Here is an 11,970-nt window from a genome sequence, read left to right as displayed (position 1 = left end):
TGGAGGGTAGGTTTAGGTTGGATATTAGGAGGCGCTACTTCACGGTCAGGGCGGCTAGGGTCTGGAACCAACTTCCAAGGGAAATGGTGCTTGCTTCTACCCTGGGGGTGTTTAAGAGGAGGCTGGATGAACACCTTGCTGGGGTCGTTTGACCCCAGTAATCTTTCCTGCCATGGCAGGGGGTCGGACTAGATGATCTAATCAGGTCCCTTCCAACCCTAGAAACTATGAAACTATGACCAGAAGGAAATACGACTGCATCCTGGTTGCCACCTAACAACTTCCAGGTAAGCAGACTATTCCAATTTTCCTCTGAGTCTAATCTGCATAGAAAATGAACTGCTCCAGATTTTACCACCTTCAACTCTCCTCTGGAATATGAACTTTTATTTCTACCCAGGGGGACTTTTACCATCTTTTCTCTGATGCCTGAAGAAGGGTACTTACGCCTGAAAGCTTGCAATTAAAGAAATGTTTTGTTGCAAAAATCTAGTTGGTCTAATAAAAGATATCACCTCTGCCACGAGTTCTGATTCCTTTTGCCTCTAGATCAATACAGCTACAACCTAGACACCTGATTACCAGGTTATACTTTAGGCTGGGGGCTAGAGGGGAGCATCCCTCCTGTTGAAGCTGGCTGCTGGGAAGTCCAGGGTTGCAGTCCTCATTGCTGGGCTTATTTTGTGGAGGGGTTCTTAACTGACTTCCTGGTTTTTTACACAAAAGTCTTGGTAGCAGAGAACAAAACCCACACCCCTCTCTTGCCAAGGGATGTCATAACCACGGAACCACAGAATCACACTCCCTCTCTCACATCGGCCCTGCTTTTTTTCAGTACAAGGACGATACTTTCCTGTCTGCCCTGCAGCAGGCAGTGGAGGGTACAATGGGGCCCTTCTGACTGTCAAAGCAGGAGCTGGAGATCTGCAGGACAATGCTCCCTTCCCTTGAAGAGGGAAAGTAACAGCCAACAAAGGTGACTGGAGTATGAAGAAGCAGACACGGTTGTTCTGGAGTGTGTCCAACTAATGCTTTGCTGCTCAATAGCTCAACTGGAGCTTGCATGTGGCTCTACAGCATCTGCAGGGTGGAAGAGGACAGCACTTGCCACGTCACATTAAGGAAGTGATGCTTTCTCCATTATGAAGACCTGAAAGAAAACTGTAAAGAGCAGGTCTTCGTAATGGAGAAAGCACCACGGAGTATTTTCTAAAGCACAAAGACAAACTTCCAAGCCTTCCAGAGCAGGTCTGAAGACGCAGCAACACCAGGCTGCGTTACTCAGCTGGGAGGATGAAGCTCCAGGTCTTCATAGCTAGTAAAGGTTGACTGCCTTGTAATCAGTGTTGAAGTCATGGAGGAACGAGCCTGATACTTTCCTGAATGAATATCTTCCTGCTGGCTAACCAATGAGCAGCAGTGGCGCTGGCTGAATGAGAGAAATAAGAGACGAGTCAAGAGACATCTCAAGGCATTTCTCTCTCTCCCAGATGGTTCGGTGATGTGGAGTGCAGCGCAGCCTCTCCATCAGGAGGTACGTGACTCTAGGGATAGGGCTTCCAGCAAGGTGCCTTTCAAAACTGTGCTACACTCCAACTTCATCCCCTTGTTAGGAATTTTTTTTCCCTTTATGATGCAGCCTAAATAGGCAGGGGAGGTGTTTGCTAATCCCGCTACTTAAAAGACTTGTGTCTGACAGCCCCAGGAAAAAAACTAAAGGAATGCAGCAGGTAATGGGGATATACGTGTCTGTGGAAGAGGGGATGGAGAAAGGTACCCCTTCAACATCAAGTCTAGGCTGTAGGGCACTGCCACCTACTGCTGCACACAAAGACTGCTGGCTTCTGGCCATCATCATTCTTCCATGGCTTACTCACCACATTAAGAGCTACAAGGGGTAATCAGGGCCCCCTTTCCTGCCCATTACTATCCAACATCCACTTTCAAAAAGCAGCAGAGGATCCAGCTCACACTTCAAAGCCCAGTGTCCTGCAGTGGAAGCTGGACTACTTACTTCAGAGTCAAGTAATGACTCTATATGAAATGCAAAGTAATCAGAGGTCTTGGGGAGGTGATCTCTTTTATTAAACCAACTAGAAAGTTGCAAAAAAAATTCTTTATTTGCAAGCTTCTGTGCACACACGCCCTTCCTCAGGCATAGGAGGGTGCAAAAATTCTCACAGTTGGAAATGAAAATTTGTATTTCACAGGACAGCTCTTGGTTGGAAAAGTTCATTATATACCAAATAGGCTCAGGTAGAAGTTGGAGCAGTTTATGTACCTCGGAGTTGTCTGATGGCAAGCAAAATCCAAGAGCTTTAACTGCTGGGGGTAAGATCGGCTTTCTGCCAGTAGGGAGGTCTGGGGGTTGTGACATACACCCCAGCACACACAGCATGCTCTTCCCTTAGTTCACAGTCCTGGCATCAGGGCCACCAGCCTCCTGGCAGAGCACAAACTGGAGAGGGCTCAATGCAGGGACAGTCAATGGCCTAGCTCTTCCTTAATGCACAAAAATGGGAACTTTTCTGTCCATCCCCCCTCCCCTTTGATGCACAGTCAAGGCCTGAGCACACACCTCAGTAACCACTTATGATTCATGGAGGGAGGGTTTGAGAGGGTAAGTTTTCTTGCAAACGAGCAATGCAAGTGTCTGGGCTCTATATTGGAGAACTTTCTGAGAAGCAAAGAAGTCAGGGAAGAGCAGGGGTATCTTTCTCCTGGTACCTACAACAAAACCTGCACCTCTGCTTCATGTGAGAGGATCAAGCAGCAGATCAATAGCTTGTCCACTAACTCTGCCATGGGCTACCTCTATCTTTTTCAGGGTTGGACAACTGCCTGCAGTGACCCCAGAGTAGCTGTGCTATGTTGTGCTAATGGATATGCATCTACCTGCACTGGAGACTCTCTCACCCTGAGCAGTCTGTAAATGGAGATCGCACTGCCAACTTCTATTACCAAACTACTGCCAACAAAAAGCTACTGCTAACCCATTAATACACTAAGCATCTCGTAGTATGACCTTCTTGGGGACAGCAGGAAGTTGGTTGTGCCTGAAAGCTTGTCTTCTCACCTTGTGCAGATGCCAGCCAGAGAAGGGAGTCTTCTTCTCATGCCATATCCGCACCTTATAAATTAGGCCCAGGTCAGGGAGCTCAATCTGCGTAAAGAAGAGCAAACATACCCGACATGGCACGTTATGGCAACTCAGCAATTCATGCACACAGCTCCCCAAACCACCTGTGACCCAAAATTTGTATGAAGGCTGAGAAGCAGAAAGAACGGGTGTTCAGAATTCATCCCATCAGAAAGGTAACCATCTCCACACTGCAAAAAGTCTGATGCACATGGAGACCCTGCCTCCTACCTTTTCCTAAAGAGCTAAAACACACTGGGGCACTGGAGAAATAAATAAATTACTGCTATTTCTCCTAAGAGGACTAATACACTGAACCCAAGCCCTGATGAACAATCAAGACCCAAGCACTGCTTGGGGTATGGCACTCTTCTTTCCAAGGCACCAGTATATTCATGCCTCCCTTTTCCCAGGAGATCCAGGGGCCTAAGAGTTGCTTTTGCCAGTCCCTGTTCTCAGAGGATTCATTTTGCTAAGGAAGTAAGCACACAGAAAACTTTACTATAACTCTCCAACTATGAATATTGCTGGCAAATAAAGGACAATGCAGTTCAGATAATGCATCCACAGATGTAGCTAGATATATTTCCCCAATCTGATACTTAGCAATTTACTAAACGTGAGCAGCCTGGTAACTTAGCATCTCTAAATCTGAAAATCCTAATCGTTCCCAATAGGTAGCCAATAGGAGGATCTAACCCAAATTCAGAGACTATAAGGGTAGGTACAGCCATTCAAGAAGCCTGAGGCAGAATCAAGCTAGGTTATGCAGTTTTCTGTAAGTGGTATAGTTTAGATTGGTAGCAAACAAGACACACATTTGCCCTTTGGTTGGGGGGATGGGGCAAATCTTAGACTGGGTTGTGCCACTTTTATGCCAGTCTGTGTGCTGAACTTCTGTTAGGGGTATAGACCAGCTTCCAATTGCTTATATGGGTAAAAGTGTTTATAACATCTGCACCTGTCCTAAGTACTAAGAGGTGTGGGAGTCTCAGAACATCTCAGCGATGGGTACAGGAGGAACATATCTTACAAGTGCTGGCACTCTTACTGCCCGCCTCCTCAACACAGGCTATAACGTTACTTGATCAAAACCAAGGTGAATATGATCAGGCAGAAGGTGCTCCTGTGGCATGCTGCGGTCAAGCTGAAGCCTGCTGACCTGCACTCCTAAGTACAACCTGGGTGACCTACGACAGTATTTGCCTTTCTGAGAAACTTCTCTCACCTATGACTTTGAACCTTTTAAACTCAGGTGCTGCACAACCACCAAAATGCAAGGTGAAAGGCTTCAAGCAAGACCAAAATCTACAAGCAAGAGCTGTTTGTCATTGCTCATTCACTGTTCTCACCAGCACCCTCAGGAGCATTAGGCTTGTCTCTGGCTTGCCCAGGTGCACTGGTTCAGGTCCTCTTCTGGCTGAATTGGTTGCAATAGCTCTCACTGAGATGAGCAGGGCCATGCTGCTCTGCAGCTGAGACTGCAACCCAGTCTATGAGCAAAATAGGAACAAAACAGCCAGCCGCCATGCCTTCAAGGCATCATCACTTAATCTGCCCTAAGTCCTATTTAAGCTTTATTTTGAGAACCAGGCTGGGCCCTTTGTGTCTTCACTGAAGTTAATGGCACTGAGTCTATTTTTACCAGCTGACGATGTGAATCATAGAAAAGTCAGGCTGGAAGGGACTTCCAGAGGTCTAGTCCAGCGCCCTGCCTGAGGCCAGATCACCCCTATTCAATCATCCTTTACATATCTATCATCGAAACTCTTAGTAAAACTACCATTAATCCTAACACAACACAAGACATAATACCCTAACCTCCCACAGGTAAAGCAGGGGGACCACCCTGCTACTGCTACAAAGGCTGTTAACATACATGCAAAGGCCCAGCAAACAGGCATCCATGAATGCCCAATGTTTGTGGCTGTGACAAGGGTGGTAATAGTTTCTGCTGTTTTATTGTAGTAGACATCTGCTTGCTTTATGGCACAAGAGTGTAGACAGCCTGCATGCCCTGGAAATCCCCAAGCAGAACTGGGTCCATCACGCCCCAGAAGCACCTGGCCCATTTTCCATCACTTCCAGAGATGAGCCTTAGAGATTCCCTAGGGCATGTCTCTGAGTGGAGAAAGCCATGGTTCCCCCTTCCAGGTGCACCCTAGGGAAGCATGTCTCTAAACAGGGAAAGCTGAGGTATCCCTTAGAGAGATGTCCAGGGAATCTCTGAGGCGTGCATCTGCACAAAAAGAACATGCTGTCCGTTGTCCCACAGGATCAGGCCCCTGCCCAATATGGGACCATGGGTGGTGTGTATTTCACCCAGTCAAGTGGATCAGCTGTGCTGGGACAAATCCTGGCACAGGTGATCTGCTTCATTTACCATGTCTGTTTACACCTTTAAATGATGCTGTTCCCTTCCACATAGGGGAGCCCCTAAATTAACCACAGCCCCTAGATTAACCACATAGCCCCTAGATTAACCACAGCCAGGCCCTTCCACCGCACCCACAAAGCTCCTACCACAAATTTGTCAGTCCGTCCACATTCAAAGTCATCTGATTTGCTGTCCAGTTTAATTGTATCTGACTTCCCCTTGTCCCCATAAACCTGGAGGAAGACGGTGGCATCTGTCCCCGCATTCTTAATGTCACTTGTCCAGATCCAAAGAGACCAGGGGTTTTCTACGGAGAACAAACAAAACGGTTGTGAACAAAGCAGCAAACACATAAAAAAATCCCCATTCTTTTAACTTCACTAGCCCAGGAGGAAGCCAGATATTTATGTGAAGGAAGGCTGGAGCCTGTGTCCTCTTGGGCATATACATAATGCATATATACCGTGACCTTCATAGACATAGCTATACGATGCTATGGGGAATGACATGCCTGTTCTGAATGTGAGTATGGGACATGGAGAGGGAGATACCATACACATGTCCCTTTAAACTTTAATGGAAAAATATAACTCACTGTCTTCTAGATGAGAAATATTGTTATATGAACTGTGCCATCTACCTAGGTACCACTATGGCTTTCTGCAGCCATAGTGGTGTAAAAAGTTTTGGATACATATTTGCATTCATACATAAATCCCCCGTACTTGTGGATTTATCCTCAAAATGCCACTGTAAAGCAGGGAAGTAGTTTTGACTCTGTTTTTATAGCTGGAGAACAGACAACGTGAGAGGTGAAGGTTACATTTTCACAGCATTCAAGTGATTTAGCAGTCAAAATCCCATAGACTTTCAAGTAGGTATTTGGGAAATTTTTATCATAAATAACATACCCAAAAAGCCATGCAGAAGGAGATGCAAAATGAAATCCACCCTCCCGAGTCTCAGCATCTGTTCTGCCTCCTTGCATGCACACAGCAACTTGGTTGCTCACACGAAAGGGCAGCTGCTGTCATAAAAGTGACCCCACTTCCCGCAAGCGGCTGTTCCTTGTGTGTGAGCAGAAGCTGTTCACTTCAGTGATGGTTTTGTGCTCTCTCTTCTAGAGGTCCTGCAGACTCTGCCCCCATGGGAGATGGGATGGGATGCCTTCCTGGTACAGGCACCAACAGAATTATTAACATAGCTCTAATTATAAAAGCCTTCCACCTTCTGATGATGCCTGAACCAGAACGAGCACAGCTTGACCTACAGATCCCAGGCTGCGTATGAAAACACCAAGATGTGCATATAAATTAACTTCTCATTGACCTACCCAGTAGGGAGTTGGAAGAATTATAATGGAGAGAGCTGGTCAAACAAAAAGGGAGCTTCGGGGGGGGATTCATTAAATATATTCAACTCCTACCTCCCCTTCCAATTTTTAATTAAAATTTTTAAAAAATCAACCAGCTCTGCAAGCAGACAAATCAAGGAGAGAGGTAAGATGATAGAGCTAAAGTTTGAATGGACAAAGGGATGGAGGCCGGTAGTGTGATATTAGGAGACTGCGGTTGGTAAGGTGAGTGACTTCAGTGAAGAGACCTTAGAAGGACCAAAAGAAGGACATGGATGTCAGTGAAACTGGAGAGAAGTCAGGGATTTAACTATTGGGACAGTATGGAAAGGAGAGGCTATGGCTTATACTGAGAAATAACACTTATTAGGTACGCTGCCGGGAGAAAAAGTCAGAGGTTACATGGAGGTCATGAGCCTGTGAGACATAAAAAATAGCAGTGGTTCTAGATGAGATAGGAGAGGAGGAAGCAGAGGTTGGGGGAAGATAAGCTCAATTATGGAAAGTTCCCCCCTATGAGAGGGGCAGTAAGGCAGGCAGGGGGATACGGCAAGGAAGGAGAGCTAGACTAGGGATCTACACATATATAGAGAGAGAGCAACTAGAACCATAGGAGTGAATGCAGCCGAAGCAATAAAGGGAGCAAAGAAGAAACCAAGCTGAGAGCCCCTCAGGAGCTTCTCTACAGTTAACAGAGGAGATTAGGATGCACCCAAGCATTTGCCGTCATTTTCGCTGAGCTTGGTGGCTCGCTAGGACGCCACCCAAGGAGTCTCCTTCCTAATGCTGTGCAAGAGCCATTTTGCTATGGAGATTAAAAATGGGTTGGACAAAGCTCTATGAACTGTTCAGTAGGGAACAATCTCGCACCGCTAGGAGAAGGGTAGGTGATATAAGAGGCCCTTCTTGTCTCTAGGTTTAACTGTTCCATAAATATGGACACTTCACTGTCCCTGAGTTCTCAGCTAAAACATTTTCTGATCTCCTTCCACAGGAGAGCAACCAGGGAGCCCCCCTTGCTGTATTAATCACAGTTGATAAAACAGAGATAGCAATCATAAATACTTTAGCAAACTAGAGTTTAGACCAAGTCGAACACCTGAGGCAGTGACGGTATCAAGTGCTATTAAATGCACTTTGCTTACATGGAAATGCTCCTTCAACAGGAGGAGGAGAAACCCACTGAGACATCCTAATTAGGAGCAGAGGACTGGAAGAGGCTTCCTATTGAGTCCAGGCCCTGTGCTCTCAGGGAATTTTTAACCCCACTTCACCTCCTCACACAGCTTCTATTCAGCTAATTAAATCTTTCTGCTGACCTGTCCCTCTTGATGCAGACGTGGTAGAGTAATTTGCTGCACATTGCAAAAAACTCCCCAACAGATTTAGACATGCAAGTAGCTGGTGAGTGCAATGCCCTTGCTAGTGTCCTACACTCCACTGGACTTACTTAACCAAATACATGTGAGCATTCCTCCCTCTGATGCTTAACTTCAGCATTCAAGGGGCTCATCTATGCAAGACGTTTACTGGGCAGTAGACTAATTAGCTGTGTAGTAAATATTGCACATTTACACATGCACTCCTATTAGGCTGGAGTAAACTAATGTACCCCACAGCTGGATAGTACTTGAAAATACAGTACTAGTCTGCTGCAGAGTGATTTACTCCACAGCAGCACATGTGTAGATGCTGCCCTAGCTGTCTGGAGCATGAGAGTGCTTCATTGCGGGGACTGCATCCCAGCTAACCCCATGCTGAAGCACCCTTGTGCCCCAGCCAGGCCCTTCACAGCATGTTGAGCAGGGATGAACAGCCATCCTGCCAGCTGGGGCTGCTCTGACCCAGCTCAATGTGCTGCAATCCCGGGCACGTCTGCGAAAGACGCACCCAGTGCAATAAACTCCGGAGCAATAAGCTCAGGAGTTTATTGCTTCACATTAATATGCACATGTAGATGCACCCAAGGAGACACATTCTGCAGCTACCCAGGATTGCAAAATACTCTCATGCCTTCTTTACTCTTGGCCCACATACCTGGAAAAAAATCTTCTTTGTAAATTCAAGAACAAAAAAAGCCCTCCAAAAGTTTTTTTATTTTTCTTCTTTCTACCCCTTCTTTTACTGAATGTTACATTTTCTTGGGGTTTTTTGTTCTGTTTTATGGAAGATATTCAACTTTGCAATCATGGTTAGAGTTAATGGTATGGTGGGAAGAGCTCTAGATGTAATGGACCAGAAGCCTAGAATTGCTTGAATTTCCTGAACTCCCCAAGTCCCTGTTCATCTCATTGTCTCAAAGCTGAAGTTAGAGTCTACAGCCGAGAGCCTTAATCACTGCACTGACATCTCTGCCTTTCAGAAGAATCTGCTTATGTTGTGTCAGAGAAAGCAGCATGCAAAACACTGCAAGGTTAAAGAGCACGGGAAAAGTCTGCCGTTCTCTTCCATCTCCTGCACATACTTTTTAGTCTCTTCTGGCGCAGGGAGACCATTTCATAGAGCTCCCGTTCCACCAGGCCATCTCCTTCATCTTCATCCAGCCATTTTGCACAGGGGAAGGTTTGTTCAATACCAGTGAATGGGCAATAAACCACCACCTAGGGAAAAAAGCCCAAGAAAATAAGTCCAGCTTTCCAATATCCTTTCACAGTAGCCTCAGCACTAACCTAGGCGACAAATGAGCAAGGAATTCTTGGAGTCAAGCAGCAAGGCAAGGTCCTTTCTGCTCCCAGTTATGGGTACAACGGGAGGCCCTCTTCCCTCCACCCCTATTCCCCAGAAGACCCCTCTTGGGATGGACTGAAGTGGGCTGGCCAAACAGAGACAAAGCGTCACAGAGGCGGCTGCAGTAAGACATAGGTAGGCTGAGCAGGATTTCATTTTTATTATTAGACATTGATAAACGTTGATTCCACTTCCCACAGCCCAACAAAAAATATTTCCATCATTAATAATCAAAATTTATATAAAGGGGACATTAAAAAAATGATGGCTGATGGAGTGTGTGAACATAGGGGGAATAGTCCTACAGAAGTGTGCTGATTGTGGTTCAGACTGCAACTCCCAGAAACCTCAGCGGACTGGGAACAAAGGAAAAGGAAGTGATGACACAGATGAAAGAGCTAGGGGTGAGCAGGGTTGGGATAGATGCCATCTCTGCCACTCAGCTGGCCACTCAGATGGTGGCAGTCCTACAGTGGCTACGTTTGTCGTGGCAGGCAGTTAAACTCCACTATAATAACAGTATACTGTCATTAATAAATTTCCTCCCCCAACACCTCTAATTTCATGCAATCCTGAAAATAAATAAATAAATAAAAATGGAAGCAAATGCTTAAAAATAAACATTGGTATTTGTCAAAATTATTCAAAAATAAAAATTGAATCCTGCCAGGCCTAGATATAGGATGGGAGAGGGGAAGGGAGGGAGGAATGGTTCACTGGTATGGGAAGTAGAGTTAAAAGAAGTACCAATGGCCACTAGAGTCAGTGAATACTGACACCTGCTTTATAGCAAGGACCCCTTCTGTGTCTCCTTCATTTTAAATTAAATGATGCCAATGGACCGGTTGCAGAACCCTTTGGTGTTCCTCAGGAGACCCCAGTGATAAAACGATTCCAGTGTCTCCCAGATAAACTACATTAGTTCCCCAGAAAACTGCACATCCTGCCGCGGTTAGAGAGAAACCAGCCCAGACGTGGACCTCTAACCAGCCACTCTGCTTACCCTGGAGCCATGATCAAAACAGTGTCTGAAATACTTGGATCCCAACTTTGAAGCTTTAAAGACAAAACTGCACGCCTGTAATGCCCCTTATGCAACATCTGAAGGTGTTTTAATGCCAAGCAGAAAATAATCCCTATCTTTGTGCAAAGGAGCAATCAACCCAATTAAAGTGCATTTTATTGATGTATATAATGTGCCTCCAAGGCAATCAGTTGCATAGTACACATTAGGTATATTATTGACGTGCTAAACTGGGGACACCTTGATGCAAATAAAACCAGAATTTTTCAAATGATTTGCTTTTGAAGGGCAGGTTTTGAACGGAAAGCAATGTGACGGCTGCCTAAAGATAAATGACCTGTTCTCACCTTCTCACAATACCAACCAGAACTGACACCACAGTTATCATGCCCAATGGTGACTCTGCTCAGAGGGCTGAGAAGAGCTGCTATCTCAATATGAAATACATCTGTCCTGGCACGTTCAAATTTGCCTCCTTCCAAGAAAATCTTTCCACTATTCTTTAAACCTTTCGAGCCATGCAGGGTGACATGAATCTTAGAGTTTGTGCCGGCACCTCTGATGTCCCCTGTCACGACAGCAACGGTGTAAACGAGACCTGAGGGATTCACAAAGACATGGGAGTTTAGTTGGAAAGGTGTGAAAGTAACCATTTCTGATTTGATTTAGAACATAGTTTGGTGCTACACTCCATTTCCCAGAGGGTGTTTTCTTTTTGACCTACATGCAATGCAGTATAAAGATTATTTCTTTTTTGTGACATGGTGTCTGAAACTCCAGCAAAAACCATTGCTAAATCTTACATAACTTCATATAATCCTATGGGTGCATTCTTGTGGTCATAGGTTTTCCATAGCAAAGTCCCAGGAAAAGAGTCGTAATTCTAGGCTTCCTGATGTTCTTATAACAATAACCATTAAGTTCAACAAAAAGTTCTTAATAGAGGTGCATGCTACTCTTCCTTGCAGAGTACTCAGAGTTACTTTTCAAAAGATGCCCAGATATTATCTCACATGAGGAGACTAGGATATAGATATCAACACCAACCTTTTCAAATGTAAAGTTAAGCCCTTTAATCCCACCCTTGGACATCTTAATAAGACTGGTCTGATTATTCAGAGGTATTGAAAACCAAAAGCTCCAAAATGAAGTTAATGGAAGCTGTGCACCATCAGAATGGCTAAAAACCAGCCTATTAAAACCAGCCAACCTATTAAATAGGTACTTTGCGTCAGTCTTTCATCAGTCCCACGGGATGCCCATGCCTGCTATGGGACAGGGAGATCCGGGTGATGGGGATCCCCTACCCTCCATCAATGCTGACCTCGTGAAGGAACACCTTGAGAAGC

At 45.4% G+C, this 11,970-nt stretch overlaps 1 protein-coding gene across 1 annotated transcript in view; it reads right to left on the bottom strand.

The window, feature by feature from the left end:
- The window catches only part of LOXHD1 (lipoxygenase homology domains 1), a 193,395-nt gene that overhangs the window by 129,667 nt on the left and 51,758 nt on the right, over positions 1 to 11,970 (bottom strand). Inside the window, exons 8-11 of the mRNA XM_019531681.1 lie at positions 10,969 to 11,219; positions 9,335 to 9,470; positions 5,663 to 5,823; positions 3,077 to 3,163 (exon numbers count right to left, since the gene is read on the bottom strand). Coding sequence (XP_019387226.1) covers positions 3,077 to 3,163; positions 5,663 to 5,823; positions 9,335 to 9,470; positions 10,969 to 11,219 — 635 coding nt within the window. The remainder of the gene's footprint in view (positions 1 to 3,076; positions 3,164 to 5,662; positions 5,824 to 9,334; positions 9,471 to 10,968; positions 11,220 to 11,970) is intronic.

The sequence above is a fragment of the Crocodylus porosus genome, unplaced genomic scaffold, assembly GCF_001723895.1.
Source record: "Crocodylus porosus isolate Cpor-Errol unplaced genomic scaffold, CroPor_comp1, whole genome shotgun sequence".
NCBI lineage: Eukaryota > Metazoa > Chordata > Crocodylia > Crocodylidae > Crocodylus > Crocodylus porosus.
This window is presented reverse-complemented; position numbering and strand designations above follow the sequence as displayed.